The sequence below is a fragment of the Gobio gobio genome (genome assembly GCF_949357685.1).
Source record: "Gobio gobio genome assembly, chromosome: 6".
NCBI classification, from domain to species: domain Eukaryota; kingdom Metazoa; phylum Chordata; class Actinopteri; order Cypriniformes; family Gobionidae; genus Gobio; species Gobio gobio.
The window spans coordinates 27,898,273-27,919,551 of record NC_137102.1 but is presented as its reverse complement, the minus strand read 5'-3'; the positions used below and the strand labels follow the sequence as shown (position 1 = coordinate 27,919,551).

General features: G+C 37.7%; 1 protein-coding gene across 20 annotated transcripts in view; it reads left to right on the top strand.

Annotated features, from left to right (window-relative positions):
• Positions 1-21,279, top strand: part of dlg1b (discs large MAGUK scaffold protein 1b) — a 314,786-nt gene that overhangs the window by 208,798 nt on the left and 84,709 nt on the right. For 10 of the 20 annotated variants that reach the window (XM_079820291.1, XM_079820288.1, XM_079820304.1 and 7 more), the window contains 3 exons: positions 7,923-8,021; positions 8,576-8,629; positions 17,524-17,574. In XM_079820291.1, coding sequence (XP_079676417.1) covers positions 7,923-8,021; positions 8,576-8,629; positions 17,524-17,574 — 204 coding nt within the window. The remainder of the gene's footprint in view (positions 1-7,922; positions 8,022-8,575; positions 8,630-17,523; positions 17,575-21,279) is intronic. The other 10 variants (XM_079820292.1, XM_079820293.1, XM_079820290.1 and 7 more) reach the window with 2 other exon arrangements.

Below are 21,279 nucleotides of genomic sequence, written 5' to 3'. Positions count from 1 at the left end.
AACAAAGATTAATAAATGCTTAAAAATACTGCTCATTGTTTATATTAGTTAATGCATTTGCTAATGCATTAGCTAACATTACTTATTGTAAAGTGTACAATCTTAGATCAGTTAAATATTAACATACTCTCCAAGCACTAAATTATTTTACAAGTGCTGATGCTGCTTTCTCTCCTATTGCAGTCTTTGATCTTGAAATTATCTGATGAAAAATTAAATAAAGCTCATATCTGTTGCATTCATTGACTTAGATTCTGTTAAATTTGCATATAGCATGGGAATTGAAGATCAGATTTATATTAGTTTTGCAGAGACACATTTATGTGGCCAAGCGCAAATCGATCCTTTTAAAAAACCAATCACATAGCCATCCAATCAATAAAAATGCATGAAGTGACGAGGTGTAAACAGGCCCCAAGTTATTAATTGTGCCATTCCAAGCTGTGTTCTTTGGCAACATTTGTGAAAATAAAAACACATACAGTATGTGTGTAAATCCTACATGGACACACTTTGAATCCTGACTGAGTGAAAGGCCGTCAAACTTTCTTTCTAGATACTAGAGTTTCTAGAGTTAATTGTGAAATATTTGCATATTGTACATCAGTAGCTGAGAATCACCTGTGGTCTCAGTAGGGGGGTCGGGGGATGAGTGTTATGCCAGACTAAGGCAAACTCCTCCAAGCCATTCCCTAGGCTGGATGTCAAATAATGACGTGGAAATCTGCCCTGTCATAGTGTTACAGTCATGCCCATGAATATGTAGCTCATCGTTCTGCTTGTCGTCACACAGCTCAGTAAGCTCAGTAAAAAGAGTCTCAATACTACTCTACGGCCTCAAACAAATCCAAGTTCACAACTGCAGACGTTTGGCCAGTAAATGCCTGTTTAACATACTTTAAGATGAAGTATGTATTTTTTGCGACAGTGGCACCTAGCGGAATTTAAAAAATAAAGCATATATTCAAACAACCTTGCAAATGCCCCTTTCATGCATTGCGCCTTCCCCAACTCAAACATTACATAGAGTTCTTACAGGGGCTTTTGAAGGCATGTCTCAACAGGTAAAAGTAGGCTACCTTTTTAATAATAGGTCCAACATATTAGGAATACTTTTAGCTGGCTTTCCTGCAAGAAACTCATCTACATAGTAAATTCATGTCTCAATTGTGGTTGGGAGGGGCACATCTTTTATTCTTCTTTCCAGGGAGGGGTAAATATCACAAATAGTATCATATCAGATAATAATGAACTTTATATAATTGCTCAATTGTCCCAATCATTGAAGAAAAGTTTTATTTCTGAATGTGGTATATCAGATGTGTGGTGGTTTTTGCACCCTAAAAACAGAGAATACTTGTTTTTCCAATAGATCATCATACTTTTTCCCAGATTGATAATTTTTTTCAAAAAAATTAGTCCAATCTTGTGCATACCACAGTATTATCATATCGGATCGGAACGCTTGACTTTACTTTGTTTAGCTTGCCCTCTTTTAGGAGAAATTGCCGTTTTAATATTTCACTCTTGGCAGATGAGAACTTTGTCTCTTTATAGCTGATCATATTTCTTTCTTTTTAAGCATCAATAAGTCAGCTGACATCCGTTTTTTTCGAAGTCTCTTGGGATTGGGACTCTTCTCCCAATGTTAAATCAAGATTGTATTTTTTTTACTTCTTACAAATGATAAAGACCCTCTGTGCCTCGTCGATTTCTCTACTCAACTGCGATGTTCAAGTTTTAGCAAAGGTTGCCTCAAGGCTTGAGGATGTCCTCCCTATTATTGTTTTCCCTGATCAAATAGGGTTTATAAAGAATCGCCATTTACTTAATGTTCTATAGTTCTAAACTAGTTCTTAGTTTTGGAAATTTTTTGGATATGGTGTATATATGGATTGAGTTATTATACAGGGAGTGCAGAATTATTAGGCACGTTGATTTTCTGATCATATTTTTTTTCCAGGCACATTTGACCAATTCCAAACCACAGTAATCCTAATAACTACTATTGATTTAGTATTTAATAATGTATAAGTGATATATAATTGTTCATGAAGGCTGGAAATGAAAAACACCTTATATTCAGGTGTGCAGAATTATTAGGCATGTTTTCTTTTACAGATAAATTGAGCCAAAAAAGAGATTTAACTCAGACTGAAAAGTCAAAAAGTATTAAATGCCCATGAGAAGGATGCGATACTAATGCAATACTAGACATTGCAGTTAAGGCGAGACCATTGGACAGTGAAATGCTCGTTGGGTCAGCAGGGTCAGACAAAAACATGTGGCGGAGAAAAGACACCTGTAAACTGCAAAAGAATTAAGAATTAAGGTGAAGAATTAAGGGTGAAACCATCAGGAACTCTTTAGTCTCCAGCGCCACCATTTTCCAGAGCTGCAACCTACCTGGAGTCTCCAGAAGTGCAAGGTGTCAGGATCTCAGAGACTTCAGTTAGGTAAAGAATCCTAAAAAATGACCCCCACTAGATAAGAATCACAAGCTGAAGTGTTGTAAAATACATGAAGAAGGTTTTTTTTATAGGCTTTATGGACAGATAGGTTGAGAGTGACTCTTGAAGGACCAGCACCACATCCTCTAGTACCACTGTTTGAAGAATTCATCTTCAAGAATCTGGCAGTACGTTTTGGGAGTTCATTTTAGTCCATCCTGAAGTCCGTTTTGCAGAGATGGACTAAAAATGAACTCCCAAAACGTACTGCCAGATTCTGGAAGATGAATTCTTCAAACAGTGGTACTAGAGGATGTGGTGCTGGTCCTTCAAGAGTCACTCTCAACCTATCTGTCCATAAAGCCTATAAAAAAACCTTCTTCATGTATTTTACAACACTTCAGCTTGTGATTCTTATCTAGTGGGGGTCATTTTTTAGGATTCTTTACCTAACTGAAGTCTCTGAGATCCTGACACCTTGCACTTCTGGAGACTCCAGGTAGGTTGCAGCTCTGGAAAATGGTGGCGCTGGAGACTAAAGGGTTCCTGATGGTTTCACCCTTAAAGGTCCCATGGCATGGCATTTTTCTATTATTTTATAGTGTTTTCTGAGGTGTACTTATATTATTAGTATGATTTTTACATCATAAAATGTCATAATTTAGAAATAAAAGGCATTTTTTCTATACTGCTGTTTGCCCTGTGGCTGAATGCCCTGCTTCAAGAGGCGTGTCTGCTGTGAGACTTCAGTAAAAACGCCCACTGTTGTGATTGGCTGACATCTTTGCATTTTAAATGAGCGGAGGGGGCGTGGTTTAACGAGGTCTACGACGCACGAGCTGCTGCCAGAGAGACGGATGGACCTGTGTTCACTTCTCATCAGTTCTCTCAGCATGTCTCAGTTCAGGGTGAACTGTTGTAGTTACTGCATATACTTCAGGTTATTAGTCTATTTCTAGTCGGAGGGGCTGTCACTCATGTCAGAAAGTTAGTAACTTTAGTAAATTATGGATCAGCGCTGACTCGAGACGCGAACCGTTTAGAACGATTCAGTCCGATTTGGTGAACTGGTTCGGTTCACTAAAAAGAACCGATTCAAAAGAATGATTCGTTCGCGAACCGGACATCACGGAGACGAAGCGATTGCTAACAAAGTTATTTATAGTAACTACTGAGTTATGAGAGCGCTGTCAGTCAGCGCGAGTTTATTGTATTTGTATCTGAGAGTTCTGAATAAACACGAGTCCCAGTCACAACGAGTCCTCTTCATCATTATTCTACCAACTTTGTAACACATGCAATGTAAGTTACCATTACAGCGAGATGAACGAGTTAGTAAGTGTTGAGTATAGCATTATTTCTAGATATGTTCCAATCATATGAATAGCGTCATTGACGCGCATTGAGTAACGTTACACAGCGCAAACAAAGACACAACAGCTGTAATCGAATGTAATCCAGTTTATTGTGGGGAAAGCTGGCTAGCCTAGCCGGATACCCTCACGCTTACCCTCCTTGTGCTTAATCTCACGCCGCGTTTGGTGCCTCCGCTGTGGGCCAGATGCAGTACTGGGGGTCGGGGATGTTGGAGGCCGAGCTTCGGCGTGCGTGAAGTTTATCTCTAAAGATGTGACTGCTGATGTTAAACAGAAAAGACTGTATGCACATTTTAGAACAGATAGACGCGACAAGGACGTACAAAAACACTGACTCACAAGATAGAAAACACGAAAACACCGTTCTGTCGGGAGAGAGAGAAGCCGCAGTGTGTGCACGAATAATAAATAATTAGCTACACATCAGAAATCACTGATCACAGATCAGAAGGAACTGAAAAAAGACTTCTGTTTTCATTTGTACATCCAAACACCGAGAAACTGCCAGTGTTCACTCGTTCACAAGTAACGTTAATGATCTCTCGAGCGTTTGCATGGGCGTGCCAGATTCTCTGGGCGGGGGAAAGGGAGGTAACTGTTCCTGCTTGGACGTCAAACCAGGAGACTTCAGGATTGGCTCGTCTGGGCTGTCATTTTCTCAAAGGCAGAGAAAGACAGCCAGAACTCGGGTTTACACCGATCAACATTTCTATCCACTTGGGGACAATATTCAGGCTAGGGGAACTCATATTAATGTTGAAATACCTCATAAAATGAAAATTTCATGCCATGGGACCTTTAATTCTTCACCTTAATTCTTAATTCTTTTGCAGTTAATATGTGTCTTTTCTTCACCACCTGTTTTTGTCAGATCCTGCTGACCCAACGAGCATTTCACTGTCCAATGGTCTCGCCTTAACTGCAATGTCTAGTATTGCATTAGTATTGCATCCTTCTCATGGGCATTTAATACTTTTTGACTTTTCAGTCTGAGTTAAATCTCTTTTTTGGCTCAATTTATCTGTAAAAGAAAACATGCCTAATAATTCTGCACACCTGAATATAAGGTGTTTTTCATTTCCAGCCTTCATGAACAATTATATATCACTTATACATTATTAAATACTAAATCAATAGTAGTTATTAGGATTACTGTGGTTTGGAATTGGTCAAATGTGCCTGGAAAAAAAATATGATCAGAAAATCAACGTGCCTAATAATTCTGCACTCCCTGTATAGTGCTCCCTCAGCAGTAGTCCTGACAATAGTCTGTATTCTAGACCATTTCATTTGTACCGTGGGACTCGACAAGAGCTTATTATTATTCACTTTAGCCATTGAGCCTTTAGCAATTGCCCTACACAAAAGTCAGCAGATTACTGGAATTATCCATGGTGATGTTGAGCATAAGGTAATAACAGGTCAGGCATCTTCTTCTTTAGATAAAATTAGGAGTCCTTGGGAGGAAGATCCTGGCAGACCACTCTCGGATGATGACATGGGGGTGTATCCTCAATCACGTCCACTCATCATCAATGTGTGCTCGACACTCACTTATTCAGTTCAAAGTAGTACATAGAGCTCATATGTCAGTTAAGTTCAGGGTTCGTACGGTCATGAAAAACCTGGAAAAGTCATTGAATTTTAAAGTAGCAATTTCCAGGCCTGGAAAATGTTTGGAAAAATAAATAAACCAGAAAGTTTTGGAAAAGTCATGGAAATTTGTTTCAAAAAATGTATGTAATAGAATATGTTTAAGTGATAATATTGGTTAAACAAACTTTGAAACTTTGTAAACATACGTCATTCGATCTGCTGCATTCCGTCCGTCAGATATCCTTTTGCAGCGTTGAGCATTATAACCAATCACACGCGTTTCTGTCGTGCGTCATGGCCAACCAGAGGCGTTCAGATTAGTCATTGCTGAAACAGAGTTTTGTTCAGTGCGCGCACTCTCTGACTGAATTCTTACTGAATCTCGTGGTTTCTCCTGTCATCATAAACAACAAAGTGCAGATGTAAGACATTTATTTTGCAGTGTCGTCAGCTTGCGTGATTTTAACGGGAGTGTTTGTGAGAACGCTTAAACTCGCGCTAGACCCAAGTTATGGACAGCTTCACGATAGGTCACATTCTTTGCTCCCTTTCTGTATAACTTACCGGTAGTTTATTCTGTAAACATAATTTATTCATCATGCTGGTAAGATCACACAAAGTTTTTATTTTTCTAATGCATAAAAAGCATTAAAATAATTGGTAAATGTTTGTAGTTTTATCTGTGTAGGCAAAATATGACGTGCAGTTTCCGCAAACACACATTTTTTTTACGGATCTAATCGACAAATCATTATTAGCCTACAATATCAAGAGCCTATCAATAACTGACAATGACTCTGTAAAGAGTTCCTGTTCTTTTTATAATTTGAGTAACATTAAACAGTCTGTGTAAATAAACATTTAAGCTCTTTCAGATGCAGCTTCTGTTCCACCTCTGCAGTGTAAAGATGGCTTTTGTTAATTATATAATTCTATTGGTAACAGTCTAGTATTCTGATTGATTTAAGTAATTGGTTAACTTTAAGTATTTGACAAATGACAACAAAGGTAATCATTAAAAATTGCACTTATAAATAAATAAAATGCTCTTGGAAATCAATTGCAAGGAGCCCCTTAATGGAAAAGTTAATTTCTGACCCTGGCATGGGGGAAACGTCTGGCATATGCACTTTGTATATGTGTAAATTAAAGAAATAAAAAAATAAAAATTTCAAATAGGGACGTTATCTTGTTAATGATTGATGGTTTTCCAATTAGATGAATGGTAAACACTAGGAGGCAAAGCTGTTTTAAAATCTTCTTAGTTGTATTCCAAAAGTTTGTCTCTGGCACTGCCACCTTGTAAAGTTCCTGTCAGTGTCACTGGACACTTTTATTCACTTATTTATCATTGTTGCCTCCCATTGATTTGTGTTAATCCATTGCTAGGGTCAGACAGTATTTTATCTAACCGTTTTAATGGTGTGTCAGCGTTTATTTTGTACCATATAGATTTACGTTAATTAGTTAAGATAGGCTATGATTTGACATTTGAACATGGATTTTTCTTATTTTACATGTATACACATGGAAAGTTAGGTCCTGAATATTTTCTTAAAAGTTATGGGAAAGTCATGGAAAAGTCATGGAAATGTATTGGTAGAAATGTGTATGAACCCTGTAAGTTAAATTAGCACATATTTTCCATGGTACTAGTGCCATGTGTAACAGGTGTTGTCTAACAGTCTGGTGCCCCTTCATTGATTATTTTGATCATTCTAAATAATGCCCTATTATTGACTATATTTGATATTTATATATGAGTAGGCTAAGATGCCAGCATCTCTATTATAATAAACCTATTTAACGTATCTGCACCGGACACATTTTGATGCGCAACAACTATTTGAGGCTACACTGGACACATCAAAGTAAACATTATAAACTGGTACATTTGTATTTTTTAACGGGTACATAATGATGTATGTGTTGATCTATATGTTTATATGAGAATAGAAGACCAAATTAAACCTGTTCATATAAAGATATTGTGTCTTACCAGAAGACTATTATTAAACCGCTCAATCCATTTGGATTACTTTTTACAATGTCTTTATGAACTTTTTGAAGCGTGAAAGCTTTGGTGGAATTGATATATATTTGGGTGAACCATCACTTTATAGTTTTTTTCTTCACAAAAGTATTTTTTTCTTATTTGTAACAAGCTGGACATTATACATATATAATAGAACTCTAGAGTGACTGCATGTTTGCAGTGGCTTTGTTGATTTATGTCAGGAGTAATTGTACCATGTGCAATTAGGTGGATTATAGCCGTATTCTCATTCACATGCTCATTCCCATTATCCCCTCATCTGAATTTTTCAATAATCACCAACGGAGCGTCTCACAGCCCCACCTTCGGATTTGCTTCAAATCCGCACACATTCTCATACAGACACCTTCTTGCACCCATTCCCCATGGTTGGTTCCTGTGCAATGTTGTGATGTTGTGTATGTATATCTGACCTGACCTCTCCCCTTCCATGCTATTGTTCAGCAGACAGATGCTGTCCCACCCTCCACTCTCATAATCCCTGTGATCCCAATCTCCACTGTCCCTACGGAGCCCGCTGTCATCTCTCCATCGACGTCACAGGTCTTTTTTTTCCCTTTCTCTATTTTCCCACTCCCCCCCTCCCTCCCCTTTTGCTCTCTTCCTGTTGGTCATTTTTTCTTGATCCCTGCCATTCCACTGCTCGTTGATGGGGCTGAAGGATTATCGGCCCTAGAGTCGGGTAAAGTACCACGGCTCCCCTTGACTAATAGCATCTGCGCGTCAACCAGCCGGAGGAAGTCGAAAGCCCCACAGAAAGACAGACAGAGAGATTGAGCGAGAGAGAGTGGATTTAATTTTAGGCTACTTTTGGCTCGTAATAGCATTCATGCTTCAGCATTGCATGTTCTGCAGTATAAAATGCCATGTACGTATGCTGGCAGCGCTGTGTTAATCTGGTGTGAATGCCAGTGGTGGTATATGTAGCATCATGTGGAGAGTAAGTGAATATACCTTTGCTGTGTAGAAGGCTGCCAGCTTAACATGGCTTTTCCTAGTTACGGCATCTACTAAACGCATCGCGTACCATGTTCAATTTGGATGGAACAGGAATTGTGCTGGAATCAATGCCTTAACTGCACTGTTTTCTCTTGCAGGCAAATCCTCCCCCTGTTGTGGTAAACACAGAGAGCTTGGATTCAGCTCCATATGTAAGTTCTTTTCACTTATTTACGATTTATAAACTTTTTACATTTTGAAATTCAAAATTCCCTCAGACCAGCATGCCACATAGTTCTATCGGTTTCCTTTTTGTAACCAGGCTGTTATTGCCAAGTTACTTTAGGTGATGCCAGCAGACAAAGATGTAATACCTTTAAAGTCAAAATTAAATGGCATTCCCATTTTGCATATGTAATCATTATCCAGGAGATCCTGGATATTCAATAAGGAAACTATATGGCGGCTCTTGACTTTAAATATCTTGAATTGATTGGATTTAGTGGAAACTGGAATGTGATGCCTACATACACTCTTAAAAACTGTGCAGAAATTCTACCTGTAGGGGTTCAATAGCCTGTCATTGGCCTGTCAAAAGGACATCTTTGTACCTCATTTACACCTAAAATGTTTATAATGATAGGGTTTTTCCTGGGTCAAAAATGGTCTTCGGTGGTGTCTGACAGACATGGTCATCCACACACACAGTAAAAAAGTACTCTACCTACGTGATCTGTGAGCGCAATACTGACAATAAATTTAAAATAAATGCAAAGAAACCATTTGTAATTTTTGCTTATCTTATTTTGACATCTGATATTATGTATGATCTCTACCTTTGATGTTTGTTTCTTTTGATCCTCATTTTTTACAATATTTACTGATAATTGTTTTGGTATAATCATATCAATATTAAAAAGTAGCATAAAAAAATTAACAAATAGCCTAATTTTCTACCATATACAATTTTGTAAAATGATCAGCTAGCTAACAACTTTGTTCTGGGGCCAGTTGCATAAACTAAGCCATTATGTTAAGACAGTGTCTTAAGATCTAGTATGAGCCACTAGCAGTTAGGCAAGTGGCATTCAGTCTTACTTTTCGAATCAAATTAGGCCAGTCTATGTTTTTATGTAACTGATTTAAAAAAATTATGAACAGTCTTAAAGAAAAAAATGTATGTCTAACTTGTAAGACTAGTCTTAACAGTTTATGCAACCGGTCCCAGGTCTCACCTCACTCCAGTCCTACACATTGTCAACATAAATAAGCTCAATGACTGTGGATGATTAAACTAATTCTTACTATCCACTCTTGCTAAATTGGGTAAGCACACTTGTGTTGTGTTCTCATCTCAGATGTGTTCTGAGTAAATGAAAATACTGATTCGTTCGTTCAGTGTTGGACGGATCAGTTGTTCTAACCAGTCGCTAAAATGATTCGATTCAAAGGAGTCATTGGTTCGCGAATCGGACATTAGCAGACGCGTTGTGTGCGAATCCGGTCTGTTAGAACATCGCAAAAGATTTGTCAATACAGAATACACTTCATAACTGAATATAATGTTTTCCCGTTTATTGAAACTATGGTTTATGTCAGCTGGTCAGAGAAGAGTCAATGTTTTTTGAGTGCAGTTCACACCCAGCGGGAATTCAAGGAAAAAATTGTCTGAATGCGGCACGTGCAACATGGATTCGGTCTTCCGACCTTTTGATTTTGATTAATATGTGAAATATGAGCCAAAATGTGAAATATGAGAAGACATCGACAGACAGAGAGAGAGAGCGTGCACGCGGGGGAGGAGCTCTCTGCTCGTTTTCTCTGTCACTCAGTTAACACGGCCGTATCACAAGTGCAAAAGTCATCTATTCTACACTCATAAATCATCAACTCATCAAATAAGGCTTTGGCGGGCCAAAAATTTGTCTTGGCAGCCGCCAAAAAATTTTCAATGCAGGAAAAACCCTGTATACATTGCACTTGTAGCAAAAACAGCAATATTGTGAAATATTATTAGAATTAATAACCCCAAGAGTACATTTTACAATGCCAGTGTACTAATATACCCCTTAAATAAGGTACAAAGGTGTTCCTTTTAAGGTAGTGCCCCAGTGACAACCTGTTGTAACCCTAAAGGTACACATTTGCATTACATTATCCAATAGCTCATCCAGCCAAAGTGATGTCAGCAGAAAGCCAAGCGAAGCAAGTTATTACATTTTGATGAAAGATTAGGAAGACCATAATAATGTCTGAGGTACTAGAAGTGTGAAAATTGCTGTAAATATGCATTAGGGGAGTTAATATCTTAAACTCATGTTGACAAGATATATTTTCTTTAGTCATATTTTATTTATTGCACAATGTGCTTTTACTGGTTTCTGTTTTAAGTCACTGACTTTGAGTCAAGTACCAGGGTAGCTCTGGACCTTGGATGTACTGTACTGTTAGCGTAGAGTTTGGAATATCATTTCTGAGGCCCATTAGCCAAGTGTGGTGTTCATTCAGCACTGTAGTGAACTGACATCTCTTGGGTTTGTTTTCCGCTTCATTTTCCTTGAGTCTTCCTGTGGAATAGTGAGGTCAGTAGTCTTGATGTGCCACTTCGGGCCACTATGTCCGTTTTCTCATCAAGCACTACACATTCAACCTCCACTTCAGCCTTTCTGCTGTACCAGCAGTGCCGCAGGTTCTGGGTAGTGTTGTGAATTTCCTTTTCCTCGTTTGAAGAAGAGACCAGGAGACGTTGGGATATCTTTAAAGCAGACATTACTCGTTTATTGAGAATTGTGCTGTTCTTCGTCTGAGGTTCCAAGTCTAACTAAAAGAGTTATCCATTGTAATTTATCTATATTTCAGGGGGAGGGATTATACAGCATTGGAGACACTCTGAACAATACAATGCAAATGTTGTATAGGTAAAAGGACACCCTACATAACTGTGTCACCTGTCCAGATTCAATCAGCATAACAGTGTCATTCAAATGCATAGATGCTAATCCAATCACTCAAGGGCTCCAAGAGCCATTAAAGACAAATGGTGCTCATTTTACTTACAATGAACAGAACAGGAACTGGGAAGATACAGGTTTTGGGAAACCCGCTCAGACAGAGTATCACCAATCCTAATCTCAATCAGCCAAACAATATTGTGCTCTGAGCTTGTTATGCTAAATGGCCAGGAAGTGCATAAAGACAAAATACTTAATGTCTCCAACCCATGGGCTGATTAACTTAATCATGTTAGAATGTAGTCAATCTTTACCTTAAACTGTACCACAATATATTTTAAACATTAATACATTTGTAATTTTACAGTAGCATACGGAATCTCACGGGACTCGCTGCCTTTTTGTCTTATGTGATCGGGGACCATAATTGTCTCCATGTGGAAATTATGTTGTGAAAGCAAGTGGGGTGAGAATAATGCTTTTAGGTCGGCTTGTTTAGAGGAAACTACATAATGTGGGCAGTGTTGCTGTGTCACAGTTGAGATGAGAATTAAATCAAGCTAATGTCTCTATCATTTATTTAATTTGTTCAGATAATGTGCATGGTGAAGACTTGAAGATTTACTAGCTACCAAAAGGAATCCGCACACCTAGTCATAAATTAAGTGGCATATTCAAAGTAACGTATGTACACTAGTGTTTGGAGTTTGAAGTCTGTAAGATTTTAAAAAAATTGGTCTTATGCTCACCAAGGCTGCATTTATTTGATCAAACATACAGTAAAACCGTATTATTGTGAAATTGATTTAAATTTAGTTCAATTTCAATATATTTTAAAATGTAATTTATTCCTGTGATTGCAAAGCTGAATTTTCAATAGCCATTTGTCAGTGTCACATAATTCTTTAGAAACCTTTCAAATATGCTGATTTGGTGCTCAGTATTTTACTGTATCGTTGTTGTGCAAAGTTTACACCTCCTGGCCCAAAAGGTGTACATTGAACAAACAGTTAAGTCTAAATACATCACAAATAAAGGTAAATCAATTAATTACATTCTGTTCTTGCTCATTAGCTTAATGTTCAGCGCTTTGTCAGTACACACTGTTTATGGTGCTGAGACCAAACCAGGTGCAGCCGGCTACAGTGCTAATTAATACGTAGGCCCAATTCCTTTATGCATTACATAATCAAAGCTGAGTTCTTCTGGAAAATTGCTTTGACTGCAGTCACATATTGGATAGACACTGTGGTTTAAGGGTCATATTTGTCATTTAAGTGTCAGGAGGTTTAAATAGACGTCAAAAGAGAATCTTAAAGCAGAGAACTTAGAAGATTACTGCAAGTTTGGTTTTAAAAACAGACAATGAACAGCCATTTATGAGCACTATTCATTTATTGCAAGAATTTAAGAACTTGGTGTACACAACAGTCTGGGAGCTCACGGTGCCCTGGACACCAATATTTTAACGATTCAGAAATAATCGCGTAGTACTACAGCACACCTGAGTGTATCTTAGCACGTGTTGCTTTTGGGATCTGAAGGAGCGTTTGGACCCAGAAATTGTAATGTGTGACGTCAGACTTAACTGATTTGCACTAAACAAATCTCATCAAGGCTAATATCATCCAGTAATAGCGTTACTGCGCTCTGATGAACCACATGAAGACTTATAGCCGTGTTTGCTTGTGCTTGTATGTAAGGGTCTCAGCTGCGTAACATCAGCTTTTCAGGGGCAGTGTAATGGATTTATTCTTATGTTTCAGTGCCTGCTGTTAGCCAGCCATGTCACTGATTTAATTTAATGGCTCTCTGCCTCAGCGGGCTCATCAGTCACACACACTTAGAAAGATATACACACATTTGCATTTTCAACTATAATCATAAACTTGTTTAGCCACTAACCTACTGACGTTACATCAATACGTACCTGTTAGTCAACATTTACACTTGTACACAATACACACCCATGCACACAGGTGATTTGTAGGTATATTCACTCATGTATTCCTGCACAGAGAAGAACATGACACTGTTTTTGTGGCACACTTTATTCATTGGTTAAGTGAAACCTCATAGAAGAGACAAGAAAGTGTGCACCTTGTACACTACACAACCACACTGTACAATATAAACCAATGAGCTAAAACATTATGTTAATATGCTGTTGGTCTTCCACGTGCTGCCAAAACTGCACTGATCCGCCGAACCATGGACTCTACAAGACCCCTGAAGGTATCCTGTGTTATCTGGCACCAAGACGTTAGCAGCAAATAGTTCAAGTCCTGTAGGTTGTGAGGTGGAGGTGCTGTGGATCAAACTTGTTGATCCAGCACATCCCACAGATGCTCAATTGGAAGGATTTCTGGGGAATTTGGAGGCCAGTTCAACACCTTGAACTCTTCATGAGGTTTTAAACCATTCCTGAACTATGTGTGCAGAGTGGCAGGGTGCATTATCCTGCTGGTAGGTCACGTGTGAAATTTACATCCACATGAATGTCCAGACCCAGGGATTCCCAGCAGAACATTACCCGGAGCATCACACTCCCTCCACCGGTTTGTCCTCGTCCTACAGTGCATCCTGGTCCCATTTCTTCCCCAGGTAAACGGTGCACACGTACATGGCCGTCCATGTGATGTATAAGAAAATGGGACTCTTCGGACCATGCGTGCTTCTTCCACTATGCCAAGGTCCAATTCTGATGGTCATGTGCCTATTGTAGGATCTTTCGGCGGTTGACAGGGGTCATCATAGGCACCCTAATTGGTCTGCAGAGACACAGCCCCAGACACAGCAGAATGCGATTCACTGTGTGTTGTGACACATTCCTTCCATAACCATCATTAAAATTTTGTGTGACTTGTGCCACAGTAGACCTTCTGTTGCTCAGACCAGACGGGATATATAAGGAATAATTGACGATAGGTTGTTGAATTATTAGAAAAATTGCGTTATATTTTAATAATTCAATGGCCTGAAGTAAATTATTCCACTGGACTACGTTACCACATGTCAAAACATTGTTCAGATGATGTATTTCAAGACATTTGTCAGGTTTTTGTCCTTAAAACGCTCTTGTGTGTAGGACTAATTTCTTACGCATCTAATCCCAAGACTCCATTGCTAATTCCAAATGTTTGAGTGGGAGAGAGAGCGAGAGAAAGACAGTGTGTGCTTAAATTTTGTGGCGAAATAATTTGTTATTTTTTATCTTGTTGTTTACTACTATTTATTTGCTTGGTCAGTGTCATTGTGGGTTTTGGTTCTTTTGCTGTTGTAGGCTGTAAAGATCTTTGAAGTAACTAAAATCATTTGAAGAAGATATGGAACTGTAATTTGGAACTACTTTAGCCATGCATTTCCTTAAAATAATTGCACACCTTGCAGAATATTCATCAACCAATCAAATTCAAGCATCCAACAGCCCTGTAGTGTGTGTGTGTGTGTATATATATATATATATATATATATATATATATATATATATATATATATATATATATATATATATATATACAGGGAGTGCAGAATTATTAGGCACGTTGATTTTCTGATCATATTTTTTTTCCAGGCACATTTGACCAATTCCTAACCACAGTAATCCTAATAACTACTATTGATTTAGTATTTAATAATGTATAAGTGATATATAATTGTTCATGAAGGCTGGGAATGAAAAACACCTTATATTCAGGTGTGCAGAATTATTAGGCATGTTTTCTTTTACAGATAAATTGAGCCAAAAAAGAGATTTAACTCAGACTGAAAAGTCAAAAAGTATTAAATGCCCATGAGAAGGATGCAATACTAATGCAATACTAGACATTGCAGTTAAGGCGTGACCATTGGACAGTGAAATGCTCGTTGGGTCAGCAGGATCTGACAAAAACATGTGGCGGAGAAAAGACACCTGTTAGCTGCAAAAGAATTAAGAATTAAGGTGAAGAATTAAGGGTAAAACCATCAGGAACCCTTTAGTCTCCAGCGCCACCATTTTCCAGAGCTGCAACCTACCTGGAGTCTCCAGAAGTGCAAGGTGTCAGGATCTCAGAGACTTCAGTTAGGTAAAGAATCCTAAAAAATGACCCCCACTAGATAAGAATCACAAGCTGAAGTGTTGTAAAATACATGAAGCCTGCTTTTTTATAGGCTTTATAGGTTTTATAGGTTGAGAATGACTCTTGAAGGACCAGCACCACATCCTATAGTACCACTGTTTGAAGAATTCATCTTCCAGAATCTGGCAGTACGTTTTGGGAGTTCATTTTAGTCCATCCTGAAGTCCGTTTTGCAGAGATGGACTAAAAATGAACTCCCAAAACGTACTGCCAGATTCTGGAAGATGAATTCTTCAAACAGTGGTACTAGAGGATGTGGTGCTGGTCCTTCAAGAGTCACTCTCAACCTATCTGTCCATAAAGCCTATAAAAAAACCTTCTTCATGTATTTTACAACACTTCAGCTTGTGATTCTTATCTAGTGGGGGTCATTTTTTAGGATTCTTTACCTAACTGAAGTCTCTGAGATCCTGACACCTTCACTTCTGGAGACTCCAGGTAGGTTGCAGCTTTGGAAAATGGTGGCGCTGGAGACTAAAGGGTTCCTGATGGTTTTACCCTTAATTCTTCACCTTAATTCTTAATTCTTTTGCAGTTTACAGGTGTCTTTTCTATAATTCTTTTCTAATAATTCTGCACTCCCTGTATATATATATATATATATATATATATATATATATATATATATATATATATATATATATATATATATATATAAAAAATTAAAAAATCAATAAGGAATCACCACATGATGTCAATATGGAGATCTGAAGCAGCATCTTCTTTGAAGCAGTTGCCAGTTTAATTTATTGTTTTGTTCTTCATAATACAAAGCAAAATATGGTTACAAATATGCATGCACAATTTTTGGTACTGATTGATTATTAGCAGACAAAAAATACTATATATAATTGTGCATGTTTGTGTCCTTTATTTTAACATTTAGATTGTCTCTATGCCATCAATTAGAGGTCTGCGAGCCCCGCTCCCACTAGGTTCTTTTCCGATCTGACCTCGACCGATCCCGCTAAATTTAGACCTTGTTTTCAGAATCTCACATTTAAATTTCCCCTAAAGAAAGAGAGTGACTAGGGATAACAAATATGAAATGTTGGCTATACAATATATATATATTTTTTTAATTTTTGTCTTATGATACTGTCAACACCGTAAAAAATGTGAGAGACATTGTCAGAGACAAATAGGCTAAATCAAATACGTCACTCAAAATTATTTGCCAAAAATACAAATAAACGAAAACTATAGGCTTATTAGCTATACTGCAAATTTCAAAAAAAAAAATTACAACAATGCAAGAACAGAATGTCGCTGACTGGCGACAGTTTCAGTACAGAACGTCTCTCCTCCAAAATCCGACCACAAAGGCTGAGTGTTCTCTCTGAAGGTGCTCTCGTGGACGGGATGAAAAGAACATATAACATTATTGCCAGGTCTAGGGCAGTGAACTGTGTGAACGAAGTTTTGTTCACTTCAAGTTCAATCGCAGATACGCTGTTGTCAAAGGATGTTGGGAGAAGCCGGGCTATTGTCAGACCGCCCACTCTCGTCCGAAGTATACCAGAGTTACCGTCCGCTACCGCCTTTGATTCTGAAATTTACTCCCGCGCCGCAAGAAACTGATCGTGGGAATGCAGGCCTCTACATCAATGCTTTCTTAATCTTACTTAATTTTTTCTTGCTGTACATTATAATGTTGTAATGCTTAAATTCACTTGTAGCATTTAAAACAACTGATTTTATTTTTTATTTTTATTTTTAATTTATATACACAAAATAGTAAAGAATTCTATTTTCTGTTATTCATCAGTTTTCGGCCATTACAAGAAAATGTATTGTGAATCCCTAGTTACAAATGCATTTTTCTAAAATGTGCTGTCTTCATAATCAAAGTTGATTTAAAGAAAGAAAGAAAGGTCTGTTTTATTTTCCTGAATGGACTCTTAATTGCTTCTCTGTGTACCCAGCATGCAACAGTCTACTAAACAATCCATGAAATTAATACAGTCCTCCTGTAAAAGATAATTAATTGAGTATTGAAATATGTAAAGAGTCTCTGACATGTTTTGTTTACAGGTTAACGGTACCGAGGCTGACTTTGAGTATGAGGAGATTACACTGGAAAGGGTGAGTGGACTGACTAATGCTGCTTTTCTTGCTTTTGAATTTATTCTCCTGTGTCTCCGTACAGTAGTTCCTACAGGGCACTAAGGGGGCTTTCACACTGGCAGTTTAGTTCAAAAAGCACGGTTCGCATGAAAAATTGGTAACATGAAAGCTGTCATGTGGTCCCGGGAGTGCATCAGGGTACCGAACCAGAGACTGCCTGTACAAATTGGTCTGAGGTGGAACTGTGATGCGATTCACTTGGATTTGACAGTAACTCGAACTTGAGTCTACACTTGTTTAGTATGAAAAGTAACCTGCAAATGCATTTTAGCTGATGATGACGTCACAAGTTTGATATGAGCGAGAGTAAGGCTGCAGTATAATCGTGCAGAGTGAGTACAATCAGAGCAGCAAATGAATGGCTCGCAGTCAACTTTGATGCGACACACATGCAGTAGACTCAAGTGTGGTTCACTCTGATGTGCATAATAGCAACACAAAACACAGCCAATTTGACCAGCGTTCTGTGTTCAATCATGTTAACGCAAAGATAAACTCAAATGCACCAGTTGAGTCAAGTAAGTGTAAACCAGACCAATTCCGTGGGGGGCGTTGCTCTCGGATTCGATCCGCAGAAAACTTGGCAAGTGTGAAAGTCATCTAAGACATAGTACTTTGTACTGGATAATCTGCAGGCCTGTTTGGGACCGATAAAACACTATCCATTTTACCATCATGTTTCTCCAAGTGAAACAAGATATTCAGTGAGTAAATAAAGACTGGGACTTTTATCCTTTATTTATGTTATCGATTGGAAACTGATTTTATCATGAAAAGTGGTCATTAAGGCAGCTTGTTGAAGGAGAGAGGAACTTATAGCTCAAATGGATGTCAGCTTTCATTTTAATGTAATATAACAAAGACATACAGATGTTTATTTTTTTTAATTACATGCACCAACAAGTCAGTCACAATAATCCGGTAAAGTAAATGTGGTTGGTTTTGATTTAGTATCAACTAATAACAATTTGCATAGCATACATACAGGACAATAACAAACTGTAGATTAAAGCAGAGTAGCAGAGACCTGCGCGGGATGGATTTTTCCGGATTTGTCCCGCCCCCGCAGGTTCTGTCCCGCAAAAATATGTTACCTTCTCCTGCTCCCACCTGCAACGTTCATGTTTTGTCCCGCTCCCGCCCGCAAAAGCCAGCATAAAAGTAAATGTATTTTTTTTCTGTACGTCCATGAAATATTTTCATGTAATTTAACATAAAAGCAAGTGCGTGCATGGTTTGGCATGGCAGAATGCGCCAAAGTGCGCTCCCTTAATAATTCCTAAAAAGCTGATATCTCAGTTCAGAGCAATCTCACAAAGCTCCGTTATCAATGAATGAGCATGCAGAATTCAGCACTGAATAAAAACTCAAGATTCTATCTTAAATGCATCTGATTGGCCATTGCATTTTAGAAAACAACAGATATGTCTGTGATTGGCTTCATTGCACAACGCTGCAAAAATATGTTATAAATAGAAATTCTTCCTATGCTTGCGTCTGTAAATCGTTATTTTGTTTTAGTTGTTCTTGTTGCTTTTGTGCAATAGATGAATAACAATTTATTTGTTTTTAGATGTTTTATTTTTAGATATTTCTATTTTGCGGGAGTCCCGCGAATCGTTTTACTCTCCCGCAACCCGCACACACACGAGTAGGGGAGAGCAGGGACGAAAGTAGGGCTGAACGATTTTGGAAAAAAATCTAATTGCGATTTTTTTAACCAATATTGCGATTGCGATTTAATATGCGATTATTTTTTAAACTCTTTATCTTCTGTATTATTCAACAATACATCATTGTATAGTAATGGTGGAAATCTTTAATTGGTACCTCACGATCCGATTCCAAAACAATTCTTGAACTTTTTCCTTTTTAAGTTTTTAATAAATGAATAAGATTAATATTAATAATTAATATGTTTTTTATTATGATATATGTAATTATAAGCTTTTTAAAATAACTACACATTATAACATTTTAATTAAAACAATTGCATGTTAATAATTTTAAATATATAAACTAATATAGCTGCAAAACATAAAGTAGTAAATCATAAAGAGAAACAAAAAAACATATTACAAGCAATGAACAAAGAGTGCTTTCAGTATTTAAGAGTGTCTGAACTGTGAGTGATTTTTCTCTTTCTCAGCTTTACTGTTGTTTGATTATTAATGATGACATCATAGACAGCGGGAGACCTGCATTCACACTAATGCACAGATCTCTTTTGAAATATAAGATGTTTTTGCCCTGTCTGTTTAATTCATTAAACATTACTGATGGTGTTTACATTAATTTTGCGTCATAAAAGCATTTTGAGACGCGCACAGACGCGTCCTGGCAAGCATTCTTCACAATGCGCCGCGTGAGCATTTGAAATGGAAAGCCTTCTTTCAGTTAGTTTCTAACGACATGAATGAAGCCTTCGTTGAGCATTTGTAAGGAAAATACCGTCGGGCGAGAACACACACTGTAAGCGTGACACCAAGCAAAATTTCTCATAGTGCTTATCCTGTGCAAAGAAGTCTGCGAATGTCATTGCAATTCGCGCCGTCAACCTTTCCGAACGTTATGAAATATTATTTTATGGTTTGTGCGTGATTGTGTGTATGTGTGTGTGAGAGAGAGATATAATGGAAGCAATCAGAATACGGGTGTTTCTAAAACACACGCAGCGCCACCGCGCACCTGCAGTTAAAATCTAAGCTCAGAATCGTTCCAGAATCATTGGAGAGATGATAGTAGCCTATAGTATGAACAACACAATATTAGATAGATCAAACACAATCAGTTTTTTTTTTCCTTTTAGGCCAGGCATATGATATGTGTAACGTGCCAAGTTGATGCTTCTTCTGCAGACTTTACTCTCGCGTGTCACGTGACCAGACTGTAATCGCAGCCTTTGCGGTTAGGAAATCGCGTTATATCATATCGCGATATTATCGCAAATGCAATTAATCGTTCAGCCCTAGACGAAAGTACAATTTTTCAGAAAAACTTAATTTTAAAAGATAATGTTTTAGACCGAGATATATATTTGCTGTGGTCAATAACTCACAAGTGTGGTCTATCAATAGCAGGTGGTATTTTGTACAAATGTAGAATGACTACAGTATAATTTCACTTTGAACATAAGCTGCACATTGTTACTTTTGACCCCATCAGGTGGGACGAAAGTAACACAGGTGGGTCAAAAGTTACACAACAATACAAGCTAGATTTTTTTGTGTTACTGTTGTTTTTATTAAACATACCTGACTATGACCTTGTTAATATGTAACTGCAAACATATTTTGTCCTTTATCTTTGCAAGAAAATTATTAAATTACATTTTCATTTTAAATGTTAAAGTTCATCAAATGTTTCAAATGTAACCTGACAGTACAAACTTGAATTGTTTAGAATATTTTTTTATCTATTTGATATGTTTTTTTCTTCAATAGTATGAACAATATGAAAATTAAATTAAATTAGCATAATATGCACTATATATATATATAATAGCGGGACAAAAGTAACAAGTGTTACTTTCGTCCCGACAGGAAGTCCTGACATTTAAACACGATTTACTTTTATACTGAAAAACTCTGAAAAGACAAACCTTCAGGGTGTGTAACAGCACTAAATAACCCGTAGCAGGGCTCCAGACTGCGCCTAAAACGG